Genomic DNA, 27539 nt, shown 5'->3' on the forward strand with positions numbered 1-27539 from the left:
ATAAAAAAGTTATACAAAAACTAGAAATTAACCTTTTGCTTTGATAATGTTTTCAAATAATTAAGGGTCATAAGATGCAATTTGGTGCTATCTGGTGATTATCCATTATGATAGAACAAAGAGATGTTTTCCGCTTGAATAGTTGGGCGGAAAGAAGCTTTACGGAGTGTATAGCCTAGTGGTTAACGCCGGCGTCTCCCAGTCATGAGATCCCCGGTTCGATTCCCCGCCGACAGCAATGTGTGTCGTCTGGCAAGGGTGTTGTTGAATAACAACTTCCTGACATGGACGTTAAATGGATGTGTACCGAGGGATTGGCTTCGGTCAGCTTGCGAGTCTGCAAGCCTCCATGGCTTCTTTCGCGAGTTCCTGCTTGCGGGAAGATCACATATACATACATACAGATGAACATAATATGTTTTCGTCCTTTGTAAAAAACTTTTTGTTTTAGTATGTTTTTAACACTACAAATCGCAAATGTGGGGTCGGGGGCACCTTGAGGGAGGCATGATTTGTTTTGGGAGGGCACGTGCGCCCCCCCCCCTCCCCAGGCCACCTTTGGCGACGCCACTGATTGATACACAGTCCTAGTTGCTTGTTACAAGCACATTAATCCTTTACCAGGAATATTTAAGTACGTAGGTACAAAAATTGAAAGGTATCAAAATGTAATTTTCAAAGTGAACATTAAAGTTCTTGATTAAATTAATTTAAATGTCTGACCAACCTTTCGTCTCACTATGAAAGAAACTTTTTGTTGGAAAAAGTCGGGACAGAGCCGTACATATACGGCTCTGTGTCGGGAATATGTGAAACGCCCTCTACTCAACGTTGCTTTGCCAACCTTTCAACTTTAAATTTAGGCGTCACTTCCGTCTTTCGACCGTTGATCATCCAGAAGAAGACAAAGAATGCAGCCCATGGTTTGTTATTTTTTTGGTATTTTGTCACATTTGAGGTCGAACTTCCTGTATTTTGTGACATCAATAGAGGCATTATTCCTGGCAGATTAAGAAACTCCTTTTCACATATCATTCCCTCCGCTTTGCGTTGTAAATAACTCCCGAACTCTCACTAACCAACCTCGTTTCAATTTAAGTTCTCAGCTAAAGTAGGATAGGCCTAGCCTAGTAATAGTATTAATACTAATAGTAATAGTCTAGGCTAGTACAGTACTAGTAGCAGTACTAGTACTAGGCCTAGCACTGGTAGTGGTACATACATTGTGTTATACGGAAACTTAGCGTGTTCCCTTAAATTCGCGTCCCATGCTGTTACTGGTTAGTGTTACTGTTAGTGTTATACATAACATATACGTAGCTTTGCTGATAGACACTAGTTACTGTGTTTGTGACGCAAATTGTAACCACTTTTACAATCGCAATTTTAATCCACAAATCCATTACGAAAATGGCAAAAATTGCCACAGTGAAACTAGGAAACATCAATTTGAGACAATTTTCATGATTTGTTTCACTCATTTTGCAGAAGTCAGATCGTTATTAATGCTATATAGGATATCCTTTTATTAACATTAATGCCCTTTTACATTTTAACCATGCACAATCATACTGATATTTTGCATAGGCTACATGGAACAGTAGCCAATCATAGCTACATTAAGTTTTTGATCTCTCCGAAAATAGCAAGGCAGAGCTGGGGAAAGTTGAAATCAGGATGGGTCTGATGTTAAACCTAATCCCTACTTGCCAAGACGTTTTAGGTACTCAGTACCAATCCATAACATTTCCCCCATGAAAATGTACATATCAATACTAAGAAATCGATTCAAACCAGCTTGAAATTGCTCTAGAGATGCCCAAAATTTGCTACAGTATGTCATTTGTAAACCCAAGAAAACCTTGCTTATAATAGAATTGATTTGTTATTACACTTGAAATTCAATCTTTGATGATCAGTTCCCGTCCTAAATTCTTTCGTTTGCTAACTTCCAATATAGATTGATGTGATTTCTGATGCTATCAATCTCTGCTGTTTATACCTTGTCCCTTTAATGTGAATTTGTCCTCAATGTTTTCTTTCTTTCATTGCTTTGCAGTCGTGACAAAGAAGAGAATCACATCCGAAATGATTTGGGGTGAGTAGTAGGGTATTTTCATCCAGGCACGTAGCCAAGGGGGGGGCGAAGGGGGCAGCCGCCCCCCCCTTGAGCATATTTTTTTTTTTTTTTTTATGTTTTTATGATATCGCTAGTAATTTCCAAAGAGAAAATGCTAAGAGGCAACTTACAAGGCCTGGGAAGTGCCATTTGGCCCATTTCCAGCAATCTGGGAGGCATTTTCAGGCAAAATTTTCTTGTACGCTTCGCGCCAACCATGTTGGCGCTACGCTTAGATAGTATGCAATGCCGTATCTATGGCTCTGATATTTTTTCTACATTTTCGCCCCTCCCTTGGCAAATTCCTGGCTACGCGCCTGTTTTCATCCGAGGAAGGAATTTGAGTGTAGAGGGGAACTTAGATTTCATAAGGGACTGAAAGTATGCAGTGGGTTGCTAATGTCTATTGATTAGTGCGCATCGTTATGTGCAATTGTTCCAAACTAATCATATGTTGCTTACCAAGCTCAATTTCCAATATTATAATTTGCATTGTTCTGTGGTTTAAGGTAACAACTAGAGCACCCTCACTCTACAGACTAAAGCAAGAAGGGGGGGGGGGCTGGGATTGAGGGGCAAGTGGAATTCCAGCAAACTGTTTTGAGCCAATCATTTTGGAAGTGCTAAAATGAACCTGTTTAATAGTGTATATAGTACACATCACAGGCAAATTTAGATGGAAGAGGGGCCTCAGTTTTTATATCACCTGAGCGGACTGATGGCAACTGTTGTTGGGAGGAATAGGGGGGCAGGAATGCCTCATGCCTTCACCCTTTGGGACCACCTCTGTTCTGGATTAACTCAATGTGGTTCATTTGTCTCCTTGTTTCACTGTCCATGTGTATGTAATATATATGCAATGATGTAGCAGAAGGACAAGTTGAGATTGATGGTCACTGTTTTTCAGTGTGCTGGATAATTGGGATGCTGATTGTTGGTGCTGACCCATTGAATCTGTAAGAAATTGATAAAATAGCTCATCTTTTTTTCCCCTTGTGCTGACAGGAATGACATTAGAGCCTGGGAAGCTCTACACCGAGATCATGGGAGAGGAAGTACAGCTCTCCATGGCTGCAATAGACAGCAGAAAAGATCTCGGTAAGTTCAAGTGTGACGTTTGCTGCTTGTACCCTAACTTACTGTCATAACAGAAACCAACCCCTTCCTATTAACCCCCCCCCCCCACCCCTCTACACCATAATTGCTTTGTCACAAGGATAAAAGGTGATAACAAGGATAATAGGTGATAGGGATAATAGGTGAACAAGGTGATATCACAAGGATATCATAAGGAACAATTCTCAAAAGTTCCTGCTTCGTTCATTAAAGGTAAATATTGAAATGTATACGCTCCTAGTAAAAGAGAGACTTCATGAATAAAAAAGGGTGTCTTTAAACATGAATTGTGAGGAATGTAATTTTTACATCGTTTATGCTATAAAATGGTCCAAGTAGTAGGTTAATCCACTCAACACACCTATTGCCCAGTGTCAAATTTTAAGGGTCACCAAGCCACCCATTCTTCAAACCAGAGTGTAATATCGCCCTTCTGAAGGATGAACATCAAGGTTCTCTCAGGTTCTCAGAATTAAATAAAAGACTCGATCAACAAGGTTAATCTTAGTTTTTTGGTTTACATGCAAACTGAAAATACATAAGTAATCTTTGTTTGCTTCTCATATGATGTTATATCGTCAAAGATTTTAATTTGTGGTAATCAGTGACAAGTGTCCAATAAATATAAACTTGTTCAGAATAAGTTTTTCCACATTGTCTGACGGTGAAATGTCTTCTTCATTCTGAATTCTTCAGATGAGAGCTCCAAAAGTTTCTGCCAGATAGTGATGAAGACCAGCAAAGGCGAATACGTCCTTTGTACCCTCGTACACGGAGTCATGTTCCAACAAAACCTTGATCTGAAACTGATGCCCAGAGAAAAAGTGACCTTCAGTGTCCAGGGACCAAGTAAGTGGAACTGACCTTTGACATCAGCTTCACATACAGCTCTGTTGTAACAAAGAAATTATGATCTTACACTGATCCCTCATGAAGAGATGGTAACATTTAGAGTAGAGGCCTACAAGGGTGTAAACATTACAATGAAAGTGGGTGGGTCCACTACAATCATGGGGAGCACAGACCCATAAAGAGGGGGTGCTTGAAGTTTGTTTGGGGGTTGACAAGGGGTTCGTTGAAGAACTTGGGTCTGTGAAAGCCAAATGGTTAAGTCAACACTTAAATATACCATCGAGATTGCCAGAACAAGTTTTGAAAGTGCCATCTTGGGTAAACAAAACGTGCCCAACCTCAGCCCCGGCCATCTGGTAAAGGTATGTACACAAACGTTTGCCAACTACCTGATCTGTAATAAACATATCACTGCTGTTTTGCTCTTTGAAGACCTGTTTGTGATGAATGAATTGTAATAATTCTCGTCTTGCCTGTATCTTCTCAGGTGTTGTTTATTTGGTGGGTTATACTGCCTCCTACCCTGAAGACGAAGAACTTGATAATCTAGAAGAGGAAGACATCGATGCAGCTGAAGATTCTTCCGCCTGGGAATCCTTTGACGCAGGTACGTCGTAGGTGCTCCCGAAGCCTACCCCCCCTCTCCCCTTCACACTCTCCCCTTCACACACTCCCCTAGCCAGTAGGGAATGGTCAACATGACAGCAAGTTTAGAAATGGTCTGATTTACTTTGGATAAACTTGGTTGGATAATGCAGGCCTGGTGTGGATAAAGTTTCCTGGTCGTCACCCTGGACTACAAAATTGGTTTTCTGACCACTGCTATGCACCGGAATGAGACTGAGTGCTTCTTGCTTTATATGAAGTTAACTGAAGTATATGCAATAAATATTGTTGGTTTTCTGACAAGGTTGGAGTTTTCACCATCCATGGAATAGTCCTCCTCCCCACCTCCCCCAAATACCCTCATTTGTAGATAAGAGCACTCTGCCATACAGTTTGTTTGGACAACTTTCAAACGATTCAGGTTTACCTTTGGACAAACAAACTTTTCTCTAATATCAGCCCAGTGTTCAAAGTTTTTGAGAATTTTATGAAATTGAATATAAAGTTTTCATTCTAATGCCTGTGAGGAATACACAGAAGTGATGTCAATTGTTGTTTACTGTATATTGATATCGTGTAACAGTTTGATGTTTAGTTATTTGTATATTGATATTGTGTAACAGTTTTGATGTTTAGTTATTTGTTGCTCGGGGTGCAAAACCCTGATGTCTGACTTTGCATTTGCCTTTAACGAGTGACACAATTTTGGCGTATGAATTTTGCTACGCAAAAGTATTCCCCTATTCTTTGGGTTTCTTTGGTTCTTAGAGGAAGAGTCGATGATGGAGCAAATAAAAGAGGAACCTCTGGAAATCCCAGACGATGAGGAAGAGACGGAGCAGCAGTTGGACCAAGATATTTACAAGGGAGAAGAAGATGAACTCTTGAGTGTCCAGCAACCACAGCAACAGCAGGAGACGCCGGCCGAAATGGAGAGCACAACGCAGGAAGAACGAGAGGAGGAAATCATTTTCTCTGTCGCCGGTAAAAAAAGCTCTAGAATTCTCAAATACAAAAGAATCAGAACACTTTAATCTCACTCTTCTTAAATAGTAAAGAATCTCAGCTCTTACTGTATTAGTTAAGTAGAAAGAAAAGGATCAGGAGGGACACTCAAGTCCCATCAAGGACCCTATAGGAGAGAAAAAGAAGAAAAACACTCAGACCCGATTACAATGCTTAAAGTGCTTGTCCAAAGCATTCTTAATCACATGTTATTAAGTGAAATGGTCGAGTAGATAAAGGTGGTGTGATTTACAATCATGATGTGGTAGAAAAGGGTGGTGACATTTCAAGCAATGATATTAGTAAGTACCTGAGAGGGGCAATAGATTAAAACTCCCCCCCCCCCTTCCCAAAAAATGGCTTAATATCCTGGAGAGTTCTGTTGTTTTCCAAAAAGAGCAAATCTTTACATTGTTAAGAATATTACCAACTTACAACACTCATTAAATCTCTCTTGGGACATTCGTAGTAAAGTGGATTTTCTTTTAATCCCGAAGAATTGTATTGTCTTCCCCATACGGTAGGCTTCCGAGATGAATGACTGATGTGTTCCTTGGATTAGTGTCATGCACACATGGCTAATTCAACTTCAAGTAACTGCCATCCAAGTGGACAATTATATTACACGTTGAACAAGGAAGGATCAGTAATGGGACAATTTTATGGGATCAGTCATAGGAAATTTGTTTATGGGATCAGTAAGAGGAAAATTTTATGGGATCAGTAGTGGGACAATTTTATGGGATCAGTTATAGGAAATTTGTTTATGGGATCAGTAAGAGGAAAATTTTATGGGATCAGTAGTAGGACAATTTTATGGGATCAGTTATAGGAAATTTGTTTATGGGATCAGTAAGAGGAAAAGTTTATGGCAGTTGCCATATGCTGTTGGCAGGAACGTGAAATTACAGTAATGCCCAACAACATTTTTGCCTTCCATTTCAAAATCGTTTGGCAATTACATTGACTTGACAAATTATAGTCCAGCTTTTTCTGCTGTTACCTTTGTAAGTTTCCAATGATTTATGTTGGTTCATTACGCAGAATTGGAAACAGGTGAAATGAAAACGGAAGCACCAACACCGAAACCAGCCGCCTCTCCCACCGCCTCACAGATGCCTCCGCCTCAAGACATGTACAGGATCCAGACAACGACCACGGGAACAGCCTTAGGTGAACCAGCTCCCAACTCAGGTTTGTTAAGGTCTAGATCAGGGTTTCCCTAACTTCCTCCCCCCTCAAACCCCTGGTGGCTGTCAGAGTTGTCCACAGACCCCCAACTTTTAGAGACACGATCTGAGTCATTATTATACTATAATATGCATAACAGTGCTTCGTAAAAGATCGCGTATGAAGTGCATGGTAGGGTACTACTATTGCAACATATGCATACATTACTAAATTATATGACATCAGATGTTAGCTCAACAAAAATACTCTAGTTTTGACTTTCAGAAAAGTCCCACGAACCCCCTGGGATGTACTCACGCACCCCCTGGGGGTTCATGCACCCCGGTTAGAAAACCCCTAGTCTAGATAGGACCCTCAGTGGTTTGGAATGTCTTCTTGGTTTACCAAAAAGTTTTGGAAAATGTTGGCATATTTTGGTCAAACCCAAATTTGAAAAGAAAAGAGGAGAATGTTGAAAACTATAATGGAAGTATTCCAGATGAATAACAGTTCAAGGATTAATCAACAACAATACAACAAATGAGAAATTCCAGTTCTTTGATCGTTAATAAGTATCTTGGTTTTCAGTAAGACATTCAAGCATCAAATAAATGAACAGACCTGTTAGGTCTGGTACTTTGGGAGTTTAACTCAAATGTTATGGGGTTTGGAAGAAATAAGGTTGTACATCTTATCCAAGTGACCTGCGCTTTAAAAGTGTTTCTTTACTTGTACATACATGTGTAATGAGTTTCCCTTCTTCACTCCCTTGTGTTTGTAAAGAAATATAACTTTGCATCATGTCTTCTTTAATCCGTAGACTTCTTTTACCCGGAAACCCAACAACAGCCCGACGTACCAATCACTCCACCAGTATCTTTTCAACCTTCGAATTCATCTCAAGATTTCCATCAACAACAACAACAACAACTATTGCCCTCCAATGACTCTTTCATACCCCCACAAAAGTCTTATGTGCAAAGAGCACCGCCTGCCCAACACAGGCAGGTCGTTAGGCAACAAATGAACACTCAAAGAACATATCCACCTCAGAGGAGACAATATGGAACCAACAGAAATCAACCGGCCGGCAAAACGAGAACGACACCGCAACAGATTAACATACAGCAGCAGCAGCAAGTTAGAAATATTAGTAACATCCCGCAATCGATACCAGGTACTAGTCAGCAAGATGTGCCGGGCCCATCAACAAGTGGTGAGTAATCTTTCAATCCATTTTTGGGAGTGATTCATAAAAAGCACTTGGGAGTCAGTCTGGGGTGGGGCCCTATGGGGGACATTCTTGTTTGACTGCTAAAAAAATGTGCATATGTTTCAAAAAATTAATTTGAACACTTGCCAACACAGAAAGTGTATTGTTGAAGAAAAAAACACTTGACTTTTACAGTATAGTCACAGTGGTTTAATTTCTCTAAACAGCAATGGCTTAGGAATTTTCACAACTGGGCTGATAGAGAAAAATCACCATGGAATGAATGCATGGATATATAATAATCCCAGTCTTGTGGGAGCTTGGATGTTGACAAAACAAGTGAACAGAATGTGGGCTCTGCAAAAGTCCAATTCTCCAAAAGAGAGATTTGAGTGTAAAGAATAAAAACAATGCTGGAAAAAGTTTCTCGTAATATGGATTTTATTAGCTATCCGACAAGGATGTCCTCATTGGAGAGAATGTTGGTTTGATTTCAAAATGAATGCAAAGAATACATTCAGTTTCTTGTGTACAGCTTGCTCTTAAATACCAACTTGTACACCGAAATAAGCAAAAAAATGACAATATTGTCAAAAGCTATCAGGTTGTCCGTTTTCAAGGACAACCAAGACTCCAAATAGGTCATTTGATGATAGATTTGGTCTGTTTTCGTGCCTGAAATTGGAATTTTCTTTGCATTCGTGTTATCAAGTACAGCATTGCTCTCGGTGCATCTCAACTGTAGTGGTTGCTTCTCATCTGCACTTGGAGGAGGATGGAAGGCCGAGATGAAGAGACCTGGAGGAGCTCAACAAGACCGATGAATTTTTTTTCCAGCTTCGTGTTAAAAGACTTTTGAAGGAACTTGGATGAGCCATTGTTGATTGTCTCAAATATGTGTGCAATTTTACCTTAAACGATCGTTGTTTCTTTTTCCATTATTACTCGATTGTGCTCCTCCTGATCGCTTGGCTCGTATAGGAAAAGTTTGATGCTTTCTGACAGATGGTAGGAATTCTTATCTTTACACAAACTTGACAAAGTAGAATTTTCAGTTAGTACGGCTTCGGGAAAAGCACCAGCCTTGAGTAGATTCAATACCTGTGTGTGTTATGCTTGTCTCCTCTGTTGCTGCAGTAACTTTGAACCTCTACAAAACTGGTTTCTATTACCTTTAGTTTCACAGGCCTCAATTAAGTCTTACATGGCAGAAATAGGTCTAGTGTTGTGTGTCAATGATGAGATGATTTGCTTCCTGTCCCTGCAGTTGCAATGCAGTTTAGTTTTCCGTTCCATCCCAAGCAAATTTGCAAAGTCCTGAATTTTTTATCTGCAGTAGTTTACATGTCAAGGTGTCTTCTTAGTTCTTAGTTGCAGAGGTGTTTAGTAAGTTTCAGGTGTGGATGTTTAAAGCAGAATTTAAAATGTGTTGAAAAGGTCATTCGGAGAGGGAGTCTTGGTTTCAGTTTTTTGGTCTGTTCTGTCTTTCCATTGCATTTAGCTGTACATACTGACTTGTTTCTTTATTCTGGTCACGTTACTTGTGAACAGTTTTCCCTAGAACTCTTGGATCAGTTGATATGCAAGATGAAACATTTTGGAATAGTGTCTTTCCTCGAGAGGACTGTAAGCCCGTCATCTTTTCTTGTTTAGTAGTTATGTGGTACAACGGAAGATTCCAAGGTTTCATAATTTCTGAGGTTTTATTGTCTTTTGGTTGTGTAGTTTTGGAGGTTGTATAGTTTCGGAGGTTGTATAGTTTTTAAGGTTAGATATTCTTGGGGTTGAATAGTTTCAGAGATATTAATGTTTGGTGGTTGTATAGTTTCTGGGACCGTTGTATCTTCATCCTGGTTAAAAGTGAAATCATCTCCAGTCTTCACATCTGGGTTTTCCCCGATGTGTCGTGTCTTGCTTGAGAATGTGGTTCTCATAGTATCGCGTCTTATCCGGCTTTTTCTTCTGTCAAAATTTGTCGTGCTCGCGAAGAGGGGTAAGTACTCTTTCTCCAGGTGCAGATGGTGTCATCATTCCCATTAACTTTTAAAAAATTCTATCAAGCAATGTACATTTTGTGTGCACTTATAGTCCAAAGCTACTGAAATAGGATTGAATATAGGACATGATCTTTGTAGACATGTCAAAGCTGTAGGTGAAAAAACATGCAAAATTTTTGATAGAAAAATTACCTTAAAAAAAAAAACTAATCCGCTGCATAGCTGGACTATTCCATATGATGGAACAGTTTGCTATAACTGAAGAATTGAATTGAAGAAAATGGTGAAATTAAACAAAAGTCATTCACAAACTTTAATTTTATCACACGGCTTAGAAATCATGTGAGGGAATACAAATTTACCTACAAAATGAATGAACAGGCAGCAAAGAGTTGCTGTGTGACACTCAAAACTCTGGTGTCTGTTTGGAAATTTGCATCGACAATGCAGTTACCCTATCGTTATAACACAAATGGCAGTTGGATTTCTTGCCTTGCATTGGACATATATATAAATTAGCAGAAACATTGCTACATCCTCTCCAAAATAGTTTTAGTATCCCTGGTACATTTGTCTCTAGTGACTAGAACTACCATTGAATTGGATGATAGATTATTGATTGCTTTGTTGTGAATCCTTGCCGGATTGGAATATCAGCCACCATATGAGAGTGTAGGTACTAGTGATGGCTATCGGTGCACAGTGTGTATGTTGCTTATTAGACACCAAAATCACAGACAAATTTCGGCCCCCCCCCCCACACACACACACAAAATACAAACTTGTTAGTAAGTTTTGTATTGAAGGTGTAGTGTGTAAGTATCGAGTAGAACTGTTGATAATTGAGAATTGTTGAGTAAAATCAAAGAAAGTGAAGGAAAAATCCAGAAAAAAAAATTGTTGGTGATTACAACATGATTGTGATTACAACTTGGTTGTGATTACAGCCAGATTTAGGAAAATTGTGAAAAAGTTAAAAACTACCTAGTCACCGTTTGACATTTTAAACCTCGTGACACATTTGTCTGTGATTTAGACTGACTCCCAAGTGAATTGAATTTTTGTATTATTATGTAAATTGTGAGATGATATATCGGTGGAAAAAGCTGGCAGTTTGGTAAATCACCAAAACTGAATTTTATATATAAAAAAAATGTCAACATATTTTTAATGTTAACGTTACGTAGATTTGACTTGACAGATATTTGTTGGGTTGCAATATTTACAGATCTGCCATTTTGTGGCATTGACATAAACAGGGCAGATTTATAATAGAATTAACCAAAGAAATATCAAAGGCCAAAATCAGAGGCAGAGAAAATTTGAAGAAATGCCAAAATATTTTATCCCTGGTACAAATGTTCACAAATGGATTTAAGGTTTTAAACATGTGATGAGCATCACATGAAAAATTATGTTTCTCAACTTTTAGCGTTTTGTCGGATTTTCCACGGATATATCGTCTCAAACTTTGTTGCGAACGGTGGTGGCTAAAATTGGGTCACAAGTGAACTGTCCTCCAAACCTCAGCAAAGATGCAAGCAGCAGTCTATTCATAGTCGAGATAACCATATATAGTTGTATTTTAAATTTTGGAAAATTGGGGGAGTCAAAAACAAAAACTAGATACAAAGATCTGTTTATTTCCTAATGGGATTGAAAACTGGTTACATCTGAAGTATGTTGGCATGGTCTTTTGCTGAGGGTTGGAATACAGTTTTGAATTATTCAATTATGCAAATGTATTGAAGATATGTAGTATGATATGTTGCTATGGTTACTTGAATACTAAACATGGTTGTGAATGTTTTCTACTGCAATAAACAGATTTGAGATGGATTGTGTAGTGTTCCTGAAACAAAAGAAAATGTTTTTCAATGATGCCACAAAGTTGAATTGGATGTTTGGGGGGGGGGGCGGGGTGGGGGAATGCTTTTGATGTATGATGACAAATACTGGATCAGAAATTCCATAGAATCAGCGTTTATTGCATGTAGGAGAAAATGTACACAACAATGCTATATAAGATTTGATGTGAAAATTTCCCCAATAATGAGGAATAAACCTTTGTGTTAACACAACCTCATTTTATACCAGTCTGTTATTTTCCGGCTCTATACAATGCAGTCTTTTAAGTGTTTTCTGCGTCGGATACGCTATTCCTGGAGAACACATCGTATAAACTTTCCAACTAACTCTGTGCAAACTTGATGCAAACTTAATGCAAACCTTAATACAGTAACGAAGTGTAGCAGTCTGTTGAGATACAACGACACAGTATCTAGACAAGTACCGGTTTTCTATATACTGTACTTATTAAAAGAAAAAGATTGATTATGACAGGTTCTTAGAACAATATAAAGCTGCACCGTAACGTTTACCCACACTGTTGTTTTATCGCATGGCAGTTTTAGTCGTGAATGTGAAACAACTGATGACCAGTGTCCAATCCCAATCAATAAGCAACATTTTAAAACAACCTTTTAAGTTACTGCCTCCTTGATATTTTGTAAACGGAACTTGCGATCCGATTAAAAAAATGGTCAATTAGCGTTCATGATGGAAATGACCATTGGTAGTTAGGGTTACAACAAACATTGTAAGTTACTTGCGTTGGCTTCATAAGCGTAGCGGCCTGTAACTTGTGGCTCGCAATAATGAGAAAAAAGATGTGCTGCTTTGGACTTTAATCTCCCTTTAATCCTTTAATCTCCAGTTGTCCCATTTTATGCATAGTCGCAATACTGCCCTCTCTCACTCCCTCTCTCGGCCACCTCAAATCCATATGTTTTGATCTACCATTCAGTAATTTTTTAAGCTTTGTTTTCGTTCAGACTTGCATCACAACAGGTGCTCTTTGTTTTCTTTTTCCAAGCTAATTTTTGGTAAAAACATTGATGGAACTTCTCTTATTGCTCTTTTGTAAATTCATATACATTTAGGTGAAAACCAAAATATCATATTGAAGTGTAGTAAGCTTTAATACTTTGTTCCGACTAAATGAGTACAGAAAGCTATCAATAAAAAAAAGTACCCATTCCATGCTGTGTTGTCCTTGGTCATTTCCTACTTCACACTTTATTAAAGTGTGGTTGAAACCGAACTATCCTGTAGAGGTGTCCTTTTTTTCTTAAAATATGATTCACACACTTTTCAATATGATGAATTCAGTGCTATGGCCTAGAGTGGGGTGGGGATGGGAGGGGGGCGGGGGAGGGTGTGAAGGCTTTCTAATAAAGTCACTGTATGTATGTGGGGTTGATGGGCTCTCTTCATAATTATTATAGGTGGCCTTGGTACGTTTGAATTACATGACCAACTGTAAAGTTACAAAAACATCATTCCCAAATCCTCCCTCTTTACAACCTATGAACCTGCTAGTGCCATGGTTCCACACTTCCTATGTTGTACTGTAGTGAGTACATTCCTTTACTGTACTGTACATTACAATCTATATTTAAGTAACTTGAAACAACTAATTTCTTGTGCTTCTCTGTTTTTGTAGAATTTTCCTTTTCATCGCTTTGGTTTGTTCTCGCTATCCGAACCGATCAACACTTGATAATGAGTTATATTTGTGTCACAGCAAGATAGAGGGGCTGATAAGAGGTGATTATCAGTATCACTGATAGCGGAGTACATTTTACAGTAAGATCCGGAGAATATTGGGCCCCGAAATTCGCTCCGGACTGGCTTAACATGCCAGTGAAGTTTGCTGCTCGCTAGTAGGAAGAAAGGCAAAGGCACTTGCATTTTTCTGCCACTAGACTTGAAGAGTATAAACACATTAAGTCAGATATTTTGATGGTTTTTTCGACTGAATAATTGATGATGGTAAACAACGGACTGTTTCCTGTTAAGGACTGGTGTTCATTTTAAGGTCACTTGGTAAGACTGGACAGTCTTGGTGAACCATAGCGCACCGCCGACTGCCACATGTTCAGTTTCCCCTAATGAGCTCAGACGACTAACTGTACATATCTTCCATCAGTCGTAATCTTAAGCATATGATGCACACTACGCGACTTCATCCTCGATTTTTTCCACGCAGTGGTCCAAGTTGAGTCATCTTGTGATCAGTTTCATTACATCAATGCCTAATACATCATAGACAGTATATCTGAGGATTTTGTGTGACTTGGTCAGAACTATATAACAAAGTATGCTTTTAATAATCAACCCGTTTTTTTTTTGTATTTTTTTTTGGGGAACCGGGATTCTGTAAAAATATGTTATTGACCAGAAAGTGCTTCCAGACGTTGCCACTGTAAAATGTGAAGTAACTATGTACAGGTCTACTGTACCTTAATATCACAGTACTGTGACTTGCAGTGCAGGTATATTTCAGTGTGCACTGCTGTACCATGTTATACAATATACACACAGTTCAAACTCAACAGTTCTTTTTCTGTATCAATGTGTTCAGTCCACTGAGACAGACATATTATATTTAGAGGAAGTGGTTAAGGAGGGGATAAGAGGGAGGGGAATGAGAGGGAGTTGGTGAGAAGGGAAAGGAATTGAGGGATGGGTCTCGGAGAAGTATAACTGCTCCCACACAGATATTGACATTGGTTTGTTCTGCAACAAAGGATGTGATGAGAAACAGTGTCATAAAAAAATTGCCACTCCCACATGCCTGTTCTTTTGTCACATTGGATGTTACATCAGTACTAACACTTCATAACCTCAACTTGTGGTGAATTTACTGATCGCAGATGAACTACAGTAGGCTCACCCTACTTTACTTAATGAAGTCAGAATCATAACTGTCTTCAGCTGGCTCGCCTACATCATTTAGTTAATTTGCACCAGCTTGCACTAAGCAGAAAAAAATGGAATCTGGTGAAAGTTGTGTTACATTATTGTAAATGGTTGCTTGTAGTAAATTGTCAAAAAGACCCTGGCTGGGGGGGGGGGGGTGGCTGCAACATCACTACCGCCATTCAAGTTGTGTGGGACACAGTGTTATCAGTCCAGAGCTGCAATTCGCAGACAAGGTACTGTTGGTCCGTCAAGATAATCTTGGTTATTTAATATCCATTCAACCCGGCTGCAGCGAGATTTCGCTTCTGTTTCTCATTTTGAAAAATTTAAATTCAGTCTGCGTAGCAAGAACCCTTGTGTAGGTTCAATTCTATTGAAAATGTCACCTGTGGCCTCACAACCTCTGCATAAAAAGGTTGTCATTGTAAATTATTTTTGAGGGCTATACATGTCTCCTGGTGTTGGTGCCCATGAATAGGTACATTTAAGAGAAATTCTTACCTCAGTTGTTGCTAAACATGTCTAACACATTTGCAGCAATTTAAGCATTGAGTAGGATATCTGTAACTTCAGAACACTCCCATCATTTACATTAACTACAGAATCACAGTTTTTCTATATTTCACTGATCCAAAATTCAATTGTTAATTTTTTTGCTGTAGGGTTGGTAGATGTTCCCTTGTCTGACCCGTTGTCTTTCTTTTTCGAGAGAGAGTTGTGTTGTAACAAAAAGGCTTTGTTTCGTGGGTCGTTTCTCCACCCAACTCGTTCTTCTTTTCCTGTTTTGTTTAGGAACTATGATGTCAATGCATTCTCTTGAGGAGAACGACGCGTTTCTTTGCCCAAAATGTGACACAGTGTTCAGCTATGATGAGCATAGTTTTGAAAGCCACCCATGCCAACTCCCCGGGAATAAGGTCCAATGCAACTACTGCCTGTGGCTATTCCCGTCAAAGAATGCCCTCGAATCGCACAAACAGAAGCACGTCCTTCAGAAGGACCGGTTCGAGTGCAAGGTCTGTCGAAGGACATTCAAGCATGCGACCAACCGACATCGTCACCTTAAGAGCCACTTCAGGCACATGAAAACTCATGCCTGCGAAATCTGTGGCCAGACGTTTGTCAGGAAGGATACTTGCAAGGCCCATTTTGAACGTTGTCGTAGGGGCTCGTTGCCGCCACAACCACCCTCGCAAATTATTTTGGAATTGGATTGAGCGTCAGAAAAAATCGTTATTGAAGGAAAATTTTGTCCTTTTGGTAAAAGTGCCAGTAGATTTTGCCATCCGCCAGTAGAAAGAGAAGGCACTTGAAAGTTTTTGCCAGTAGACCTTGAATATAACACACATGTACTGTATTTTAAATTTGGGCTGTAATCGCCAGTAAAGAAAAGCATCATGGTTTCCATACTGTACCTAACATTCTAAAGCCCTTGTATTACTGTTCTTCATTTGCAGCAATTTAATCTTATTGGGTTGTTCCTGTAAGCCTATAATCAGTAACTTACGTTTGTTGTATTTCAGGAAAGTGCCTGTGAGCCCTTGATTTTAAGCAGTAGATGTTTTTAAGCACAGTGAGCATTATCAGTATACATGATGTAGTTATAATTTTGAAATTGATGGGTTAGAAACTTTGAGGCAAGGAATTGTCAAATTCAGGACTGGTTACTTGTTGGGTCATGAGGTGCCATTCTGTTTGCCATGTGTGTATTGCCCCTACAATGGACATCTGCATTGCCTTGCAAAACATAGTAGTATTTATTTTGTAACACTTGTAACAATAATTTTAACAGCAAACTTACTTATATAGGTGTTTTGTGTCTCCAATTTCTTTTTACCTATTACCTTTTTTTTGTGGGGTGGGGGGGGGAGGGTGTGGATGGGTGGGATGGGTGCAATGTGAAGGGTTCACCTTTGTGCTAGAAAGGAAGCTAGGTACCAAGAGGATTTTGTGTTCTCTTGTCTTTCTCAGTCCTAATTATCTTGTAAAATGTTTCCAATTGAATATCATTCTGTCGGTGTTTGACCTTTTTCGTTCTATAACCCTGGCATTAAGACGAGAAAAGCTTGACAGTGAACATTTTGGCAGGGTCTACTTCATTACAAGTCGCAGGAGTAACTTAATGTATGGGAACGAATGAGCAGATTTGTATAAATTATGATGTTGAGCATGATACAAATTACCTTTTTTTTGTGGGGGGGGGGGGGAATGGGTGCAATGTGAAGGGGTCACCTGTGTGCTAGAAAGGAAGCTAGGTACCATAAAGAGGATTTTGTGTTCTCTTGTCTTTCTCAGTCCTAATAATATCATATCATATAATATCATTCAGTTGGTGTTTGACATTTTCGTTCTATAACCCTGGCATTAAGATGAGAAAAATTTGACAATGAACATGTTGGCAGGGTCTACTTCATTACAAGTCACAGTCCGAGTAACTTATGGGGGTCTGCTGAGCAGATTTGTATATTATGATGTTGAGCATGTAAAAACTATGTGGATTATTTAAATTAAAGGAAGTCTGAAATGTTAGCAAAGTGCAGAGAAAGAGAGACAGTTTCTCTCCAAGAATGTCTTTACTGCATCATTAGACCCAAAGGGGACGAGAAATCTTACACCTTTGATAAATTATAATGCAAATTTAGAATTCCTTATTTCCTTCCCAATGCTGTCCATTTTGCCCCTGTCCTAATATTCTGCAAGTCCAACAGTTTAGTCAAAAACATCACCTATTGAGTGAGCAGGAATTTCTTTCTTCTTTCTTAACCAGGGTCAATCTTGGGGGCAATGAGGCATCATTATTGGAGAGCCCAGAACTTGCCCATGAGACCAGCACGCTTACGCCCTAATAGGTCGTCATACAGGTGTAGGTTCTGTCGACAAACTTTACCCACGCTGGAAGCCCTACGCGAGCACAAATTCATACATAATGAAAGAAGAGACCGTTATAAATGCCAGTATTGCGATAAAACCTACTCATTACCCAACAATCGTGACAGACACGAGCAAGTTCACAAGCAGAAGGACAAGCAAAATAGGTGACATTGATTCTCAGACTAAGTTTTTAGTGTGGCTCTAAGTGTAACTTAAAGCTACTATGGAACGTGAAGGGGGGTGGGGGCATGGGAATACCCATAACAAATGCTGAACCAATTACCTGAGTCAGGAGCAAGTTCAAAAACAGAAGGTCTCGCACAATAGGTGACATTGATTCTCAGACTCACTGTTCAGTGTGGTTTTAAGTGTAACTTTAAACTTCTATGGAAAGTGAAGGAAGGTACTGGGGGGGGGGGGGGGATAGGGAATACCCAAAACAATTGCTGAACCAATTACCTGGAACAAGACTGTTCTTTTAGTTTGGGTTTCGATCCTCATGTTTCTTCTAAACAGAGTTGTCATCCTTAACCAATAAAAATGATTCTAGGTTGTAGAATACACAGATCTTACTGGAAATACACTGACACATACTGTATATTATACTGTATATCACCACCACACAACAGTAAAGAAAATTTTTACTGTACAGTAAATCAACCAATCATGTGGCATGATTTTTACTGTAACAGTAAATCAACCAATCATGTTACGTAATTCATGTTACGTAACATTTACTTAGGTTATAAAGGTTATAATGAAAATGGCTGCCTTTTCCTCTTCTGCTACTAGGAATGATAATATTAAACCAGACATCCATTACCATCTTCAAACAACTTGGAACAGGTTGTAGATTTCAATTAATCAGCATAACTAATATATCATTAACAGCATTAATTAGCCAGTTCAGTATCCTTAAGGAGACTTAAAAAGTTGGTCCTTGATGTACATTCAAAACTTCTGTCACTCATGTACATTTGTAGTAGATTCAGAATATTTTTGAGTAGTGATATATATCTTACCAATAGAAATGAAAGTTTCAAAATAGGCATAGCAATGTCCATATTTTAACAAGTTTTAAATCCTGGAAGGCATGATGACAATTATCTTTCTTAACTTAAACATGATGTTGTTGGAGCTTTTTATTTGGTGATGACTTTTTGTTTTTAGTTCTAATCATATCAAGACTAGGAATTTGAAAACTCCCTTTTTTTTTTTTACTTAGGCATGTTGGTGAATGTCCAAGTGGATAGGGGAGGAAGACAGTGCCCTCTGTGTCGCGAGTTTGTGACTCTTGTTGGGAATAGGTACCACACTTGTAGAGTCCCAGGGAAGGACTATGTGTGTCAGTACTGCCATGAAGCCTTTGCAGTAAAGGCACTGTACTCGTCACACTTCAGCCAGCATGTGCAAAATAGAGATCGCTGCAATTGTAGATTTTGTAATCGGACGTACACTGACTTTTCAAGCCGAAATCGTCACGAATTAGGTCACATCAAAGACAAACCGTTTGCCTGTTGGTTTTGCGGAAAGAGTTTCAAGCGGAAAGATTACTGCGCCACTCACCAGCTAAGATGCAGTGTGAAGCTGCGTACTGCAATGCATAATTAATACACAAGGGATGGCAGTCTGGATAAGATCAAATGCCTAGGATAATATTATTTTAGTTAGACTCGTAATCGTTTGAGTTTCTGTATTCTCTTATGTTTTCGATAGCTTACACGGCCATTGATTTACCACTTACAGTAATAATCCCACTCCCTCTTCTAATCAAGTTTCTTAGACTCATAAAGTTGCATTCAAGACCTTCACTCAAACAAACAGCTTGCATCCTATTTGGAATGTTATCTGCATAGGCTACTCCTTGACTGTTTGTGTGTGTGTTAGGCTGCAGTAGTTACTGCACATGGCTGTTGTAAATGCAGACCTAGGAAACATCCTTGCAGAAGTGAGAGTGAACATTATTCATGATGAATCCCACATATAGTTCCAGCCTTAGCAAATAGTTGGGGGCAAACACGTGAAAGGTGACTCTAAATGGTTAGACGAGATGCCAGGCTGAGGCAACAACCTTCCCCCAGCCTGCCAAAATAGTACAGCAGGTTGTGTAGAACATATATGGGGCCTACGTTATTCCAACCCAGTACTTTCCTACTAATGTAATTATGTAAGGAATACAGGGACAGGCAGAATGACACCAAGTTGATGTGAGATGATGAAACTTTTACTAAGCTGTCATTGTTGACAGAAATTCTGCATGCAAAACTTGCGATACCTTCCTGGTCGAATCGTACAATGCAATGTATTTGAGCATTCAACCGCTACAGAAATGTCTGATACAGTTCAACATGTCGATGACATTGTTTCCTATATGTGTACTGAAAGCTATCTATACATGTACATGATACACCTTGCACCCCGCTACCAAACATGGAACCCCTGGTTGTAATAAAAGTGTCCCCCCCCTTCGGTAAAGGTTTGTTTTAGGGGTCGCCATCTAGAGGGGGAATTGAATTCTTTTCTTTTCTTCTGTTTGTTTTTTCCCTCGTGTAGGCCCGATGGTGCATATCCAAGTGGATAGGGGAGGAAGACAGTGCCCTCTGTGTAAGGAATTTGTAACTCAAGTAGGGAAGCGATACCACATTTGTAAAGTGCCAGGGAAAGAGCACGTGTGCCATTACTGTCACGAGGCATTCTCTGACAGCCTGGCACACGGCCTTCACATGGATAGTCACACACTGAACAGAGATAGGTACATCTGTCGTTACTGCGGCAAAACGTTCACAGACTTTTCCAATAGGAATCGACACGAGCTCGGTCACATCAAAGGGAGGCCGTTTGCTTGCTGGTATTGTGGGAAACAATTTAAGAGAAAAGATTACTGTTCTATTCATCAAGATAAATGCCAAGGCAAGTGGATGCAACAAAATTAGACAAAATCTATCTTTTTGTGCAAAATCTTTTCCGTATCTGGTAAGTGACAGAAGCCAGGATAAGGCTTCCCTAGGAAGAGTAACAAAAGGGCATCATTTTGCCAGACGTGGAAATTTGAAATATCACATTCCATGCCTGGAAATGTTATTGAATACGGTGAAGTGTCAAAAGTCATTGAAAATGGAATGTGTTTTTTATGCCAAGAGTCCTGCCCCCAAAAGATTGTTCTGTGAAAAGGTCATGAATTTCTTTTCTGTCAATGCAGAGAAGTCTTATTAATTTATAGTCAGCAAAGTGTGGGAACCCTGGAATTAAAGGGGAATGATTTTAATTTTTACTGTTTTATGCCGTACTGTACTGTTCATATTTAAGTCTATTTTTCACCTTCGATATAGTATTTAATATCTTATTTTATTTTAACAGCAACTTTTGTAAAACTTTGATAGATCTGAATCTGATAACATTACAACTTTCTTGAACTTTGAGTGGTTCAAGTGTCATTTTCAAATGATGAAAATAAATAATATCATACAAATTTCTGATTGTGAGGTAAACTTTAGGTGATACAGTAGGTGTTGAGTACTCAGCTAGGGTACCATTCAAAAGGATTTTTTTATTTCAAAAAGTTGAATTCTTGTATTGTATTGAGTTCTTGTATATGAGCTCTTTGGTGTTCAGTATGAAGCAGTGGGTTTTAATGTTAGCTGAATCGTGGAAGAGAAATTAAGGAATGTTAGTAATTTTATGCTAAAAAATAGTTGTAAATAAAAATTGTTTTGTAACATAGTGTATGCAAAGAGTGAATAAAATGGCTGTATCTAAGGGGAAAAAGAGATCAATGCTATCTGTCTTGTTGTTTCTGCATTTTTCATTGTTGGTGATATAATCCTACATTCACAATGCCCTTTGCCCCTACTAAGGCACTAAATGTACCCCTGGACTATCCTCTATGTCTATGGCACTAAATTATTCCTTCAGGGCTTTGGATGGAAGTCCTCACCAGAGAATCTTGCTGTAAATTTTAAATATGGCTGTGAATATGAGAGTAAATAAGCAACTTTTTGGAAGTTTGGACAATCTAATATGAAATTCATCAAACCTACTAAATTGCAAACACAACCGAACACATGATATCATCTATGAGTGTATTAAGTTGCTACATTGCAAATGCACAACCAGCCGTTCTGGATGTGCACCTATCTCTTAACCTTGATACTTGGCAATCAAGGATTTTAGATCTGTAATTTTTACCAGTTTTCTGTGTTTGATTTACTTACAAATAAACCAAAGATAATTTTTCTATTAAAATACTTTCCCTTAACCATTCACTACACATATATCCTAAGAATGATATTGTACTGAATGAAGCTGGGGTGTGTTTCCTTGTTAAATACTGCTCGAGATACTGTGTCATCTTATTTGCCCCTCCCCCCCCCGCCCCCACCACAACCACCACCAAAAGGAGAGAATTTCAGTATATCTAAATGGCCATCAACTAGGGGCTACAGTAGTTAATAGAGCAAATGACCTGTACTTTCTGAATCCTACTAGAAGTTAGAACCAATATTTCCTTTGTTCTTTCAAAATTCTAATCTTCCCTTTAATAGTTTTCTAAATTGTAGAGTAAGGTTCGTGAAAATCATCTTGATCAGGATGACAACTTGTAAGGATAGCAAAGGAATAGTTTCCGCAGTTACCCACCCCCACCCTCTTTTTTTGTTCCCAAGTGGCAAACATTTAGTAAGAAGGGGGGGTGGAAGACTTTTTCCTGTTACTGCACGAGAACGAGCAATCACAGGCTCGTCTGATCTTCAGGGATGAGACTGAGCCGGGGAAAAAAAATCTGAAATTTATCGATCGCCGTCCTGGGGGAGGGGTTTAAGGGGAGGGGGTGTCCCCCTCCCCCTTTAGAATTTTTTTGTCAGGTAAGGAGGGCTTAAATGCAAAATGGTGGACTCTAGATGGAATCTATCACAACACGTAACTCGCCAAAAAAGTGTGGAATTTCTGCTTGTATAATTTATCCATTAGCTTTTTGGAACCAAAAAAATGCTTTTTTGCTTGCTTTGTGCTACTTCGGTGTTCCTTCCCTTCACAGTCCAGCATGTTCGGCAAAAAAAAAAAATAAATAAAAAAAAGAAAAAAAAAAAAAGAAATAATAATAATAAAAAACGCGAATTACGAGAAAAAACGCGAAAATGAAAAAAAAAAAATCGGAAATCCGCGTTTCCGCGGAAGAGTCTCATGCCTGGATCTTGCTTTCGAAGTTTATTTGTCAATAAGTCATTTCACCGGAGAGACATTCTCTTGGCATCAGAAAATGTACTAGCACATGTGTGAATTGTGTTGGCTAGAGGCTTCTATCGTAAAGGGGTACTGATTAGTCAAAGAGAAAAAAGAGAAAAACAATGTATGGGGGTGATGAAGCAACTTCTTGCTTTTGGTTCAAAGTTTGTATCAAATGTAACCAAAGCTGTACATAGTATTTTATATAAAGTTAGCAATTTAATTCATGTTCTCACAAACTATACTTTACAGGGGGTAAAAAATATTATATTAAAGGAAAAGTTCCAAGAGAAAAATTACTTTCTTCTGAGCGCAATTTCTGTTCTAAAGTATTTTTGTAGAGACAATAGCTAAAGGAAAAATAATACAACACAGAGAGTAATGTTGTCTTTCAAACTCTGGTTTCATATCTCTGAAAGGTCATTTTTTGTTCTGTTTTTTTGGTAGGATCTGTACCTTGGATGTCAAAGGGTGCCTTGCTCAGAGGAAGGGATCACACATTCCCCGGAAATAAAAAATCCCAAAATAATAGAACAGTCAATCAAAAAGGCGTGTACAGGTGTAAACTCTGTGACAGTGTTTTCTCCTACAAGGCTAGTCTTTACAGACATAAGAAATCTCACCTCAATCCAAGAGCGTTTGTCTGTTTTGTGTGTAACAAAGGATATCATCGTAGAGATTCCTTGAGCAATCACATCAGAACTCACAATATAATCGATCAAAGCTGAAAACAGTGTCTGCTCGGACTGCTTCGCTGAAAACTGGAAAATTGCTGGTACTACTTGCAATGTTCTCCTGGTGTTTTTGTTTTTTTTTGTTTAATATAATACACAGAAGTACATACTTGCTCCAATTACAATATATTGCAATATTGGTCTAGATTTGTAGTGTGTTTTGGTGTTGCTAGGGCGGAAACCTTTGTCGGTCCGGTAAGAAGATCAGAAGAGAGCAGCCACAACGCCCGTATACTGTATCACAACAGTTCACAGATGCCAGCTTTGTAGACGTGGGCTTGAGAAATTTGAGCATTCTGCATTTGGTTTTAATCAATGTGATGGGGATGGTGGGAGGGAGGGAGGGGGAGGGAGTAGGTTTGCAAACTTGTCTAGGAGAAAATTCCTGCAAGTGCAACCTCTCCCTCAACCCTCCGGATCAAATTCCTTATCAGAGAGTACTGTATATACTGCTCAGGAAAAAGATACCTTTCAGAACATCCTTTACATTCCCATTCCACCTCCAACCTCTCCTGTCCCCCATATAAGGGCTTATCGCTGGAAGGGAAGGGAAGGTTGTCAAATCAATGCAGAAGGTAGGAGTTAATCTTGAATAACTTAACAAACGAGACTCGGGTACATTTTGTCTTGAGAAGCAAAAGTACTTTAACTGTTAATTTGTCTGTTTAATGTTACTGAATTTTAAGTCCTTGACATAATTGGGCACAAACTCCGACCCTTATCTTTCTCTTTGTTTGCTAGGGGGTCCTCCCTCGATTGTGGAGAGAGGTCAGAAGTGCCCACGTTGCCATGAAGTAGTGAGAATGGCTGACCTACCAACGCATTTGTGTACTTTCATAACAAAATCTGTGACGTATCCTCAAAAGCATGGAGGCATCGTCAAGCCTCCAGATAAGAAATTTAAGTGCAGATTTTGTGGCAAGAAATTCTCGTCCCAAGCAAACTGTTCAAGGCATTCAAAGTCTCATATCTCCCCCAGGGCTCACGTTTGCCCTGTTTGTAACAAGGGGTTCTATCGGAAAGATAAATTTGTGGAACACTTTGCAGTCCATAGAATGCCTATGATTCCAAGTTGAAGCCTGTTTGCCATGTAGGAAGAAATTAAAGAGGTTCAGTAAATTAAAACATTAATATAGCTAGTAGCCACAATATGTAGAAACAATTGTTTTTAATCATTAATTACTCGTTAATTGTACAGTTAACTTGTAAAAACAAAACATATTTACAACAAAGGTTATGTTTGGTTGATGGCAACCTTATGTATGAGTGCTACCCGAGTGGGTACCAAAGTTGAGAAAAGTTGAGTAATAGAGACAAAAACACCCGACAGTCAACAAATAGTTTTTAATATTCGACAGAGATCATTATGAAAAATAACTGTACATACCAAATGGCTAAAACAGGATTCTTGTTTCGGTTGAGGGATAGCCTAGTTTAAAAGATGTAAGTGAAATACATGGTTGACTTTGTGTCTCCTTAACAGGCATGAGCTTTTTCCACGAATTTGCGGAATATCCATGATTTCTTTTCTACCTCGGGGACAAAAACTATTATCCTAACACACTGTAGCATACGCAAACTGGAGCCTATATCACAATTTTTGCAAAGTTCCGTGATTTTTTTTTACCCCTTTTTTACGACTTGGCAAGAGATGCATATTGTTATAGATCATGACACAGACTTGAAGTCATTCCTTGCTTGCAATGTGGGAAAAGTCAGTACTGTAATTGTTAACAAGTTACACAGAGCAAAGGAAAGATTGTCCTTGCTGGCAAATGTATTATAATATCAATGAAAGTGAGAGAAAACAAAATACCTGGCCAGTTCTTCTTTAATTTTAAAGCTTCAGCGTCTGGGAAAAAAGAGAAGGACATATGACTGATCATGTCTAGCTTGTCACATCACGTTTTTCGAGAGTTAAATCCCGCTATCGGTATTAAATTGTGATCACTTTGACAGCCTGTATGTTTGTTAATGATAGAATTGTTAAATATATACACAGTACTCAGTAATGGTTAAATACAGTAAATGGTGAAAAAGAGAATAAAACCTGTGAAAACAAGAAAGTTGTGTATGTTTTATTTCTTTTGTTTTTGTCCAGGAAGTTTTACTCTGATGTCTCATAGCAGAGTAGGTTGTCCTCAAAGTCGACTAAAAGAGGGAAAATCTGATTCCACCAAGATGCAAACATGTTTAACGTATAGAGCACCTTTGAGAGCAAGCACCGATCCAGGGAAGAAACAATTTAAATGCAAATATTTGAACTGCAATAAAGTGTACGCCTTTCAGGCCAACTGCTACCGACACGAAAGATCTCACCGCGACCCTAGGGCACATGTGTGCGTTATTTGCGACCGGGGCTTTTACCGTAAAGATGAACTGGCTAGACATTTAGAAGCTCACAAAAGAAAACTTGCAAGAGTTGAAAAGCGAACAACTGTATTGCATACCCATTGATGACCCAATTTCTTGCCCCTTATTTTTCATCCCATTGTTCAGGTAAAAAAATGTTTTTTACAAAAGCTATGTTAGCATTATAAGTTTTAAGAATCAAAATAGTTACACATTTTTCTGTCAGTATATATTTGAATTAATGTGCAATTCTGTATCCCAGCAATATTGCCAAGTACATTGTATAAAAAAGTTATTTATCAAGAGGAGGTACTTGCAGGTACTAGGAGTAGTGATCTAATTGTAGTTTTCAGCAAGATATACATTAACTGTTCAAAATAAATTTCTACGTGGCAAATAAATTGCTTTTTGCAACCAGCTGCTTTTTTTAAATAGCAAATAATTTTACATAAACAACGTTATATATAACTGGGCGCAAGTCCCATGAGTAAATCTGTTCGCAAGATTAAAATCCTTCGTCAAAAACCCGATGTCACCCAATATTCCTCACCCTTCTCTCGCTAAAATCCGTAGGAAATGTTCTTACTTTCGTAAAATAGAAGGAAGTGTGTACGGTGCTTATAGTTGATAGAAACACACTTTCCATTCGGTATGGTATATCATTAAAGCTTTTCTGAAATGTGATATGGAAAGCATATATCGGTTTCAATAATTTTATGGATGGGGAAATTGACAAAGGTTTACAGAATGGGTGACCTCATATCCACCGATTTAGTACATTGATGCAAAATTGCAAGCTACCGAGCTGTATGGTTAACTTATTATAACAGTGTGGAGTGTGAACTGGGTTGTAATAAAAGAATGGTGCAAATTCAAACATTTTTTGAAGGAACTGATCTGGGGTTTTTCCTTACCAGTGCTGTATCTTTGCAAATAATGGCGATGTACAGACATTAGATTACATTAAGAGTCATGGAATGCGTCAGGTTGGATGACATGAACTGATTCATATCATTTGTTTTAAACCATATTTGATGATTTCTTATAACGAGCCGTTTGTAGAAGACTATTTAACAGCAAACAGTGAAGTTTCCTGACAGTTTGTCATTAATAGGTCATTCGCAACCTGTTGATAGTTCACAATTTGCTGCAAAGAACCATGTTGCGACAGTATTTCATGTATCATGTAAAATTGTCAATTAGAAAGTTTCTAAATACACTTTTAAGTCAACCAGAAACCAAATATAAGTAAAATAATATGATAAAATAAATAAATATGGAAGCTATATATACACGTGTGAAGATACAGGTCAGTCTAATTACATGCACACATGGACAAACTGAGGGTGATCTGGGCCACGGGAAAAAACTGTCATTGTGCCCCTCCCTCCATATGTGGCATAGCAAGCAATAAAGAAGAGGGGATCCCAGATTTCCTAAGACGTGTCTAGAATTACCAAAGTTCTTACATGGATAACACCCCCAATAATTTAGCCAAAACAATACATAAATATCTC

At 38.7% G+C, this 27539-nt stretch overlaps 1 protein-coding gene across 1 annotated transcript in view; it reads left to right on the forward strand.

Moving 5' to 3' along the window:
• Positions 1–806: 806 nt before the first annotated feature.
• Positions 807–27539, forward strand: part of LOC139965792 (uncharacterized) — a 31087-nt gene continuing 4354 nt past the window's right edge. Inside the window, exons 1-8 of the mRNA XM_071968502.1 lie at positions 807–923; positions 2060–2098; positions 3125–3217; positions 3932–4084; positions 4575–4694; positions 5462–5677; positions 6743–6892; positions 7689–8084. Of these exons, the coding sequence (XP_071824603.1) occupies positions 2089–2098; positions 3125–3217; positions 3932–4084; positions 4575–4694; positions 5462–5677; positions 6743–6892; positions 7689–8084 (1138 nt within the window). The 5' untranslated portion in view covers positions 807–923; positions 2060–2088. The remainder of the gene's footprint in view (positions 924–2059; positions 2099–3124; positions 3218–3931; positions 4085–4574; positions 4695–5461; positions 5678–6742; positions 6893–7688; positions 8085–27539) is intronic.

Source organism: Apostichopus japonicus, chromosome 1 (assembly GCF_037975245.1).
Source record: "Apostichopus japonicus isolate 1M-3 chromosome 1, ASM3797524v1, whole genome shotgun sequence".
In the NCBI taxonomy this organism is placed as follows: Eukaryota; Metazoa; Echinodermata; class Holothuroidea; order Aspidochirotida; family Stichopodidae; genus Apostichopus; species Apostichopus japonicus.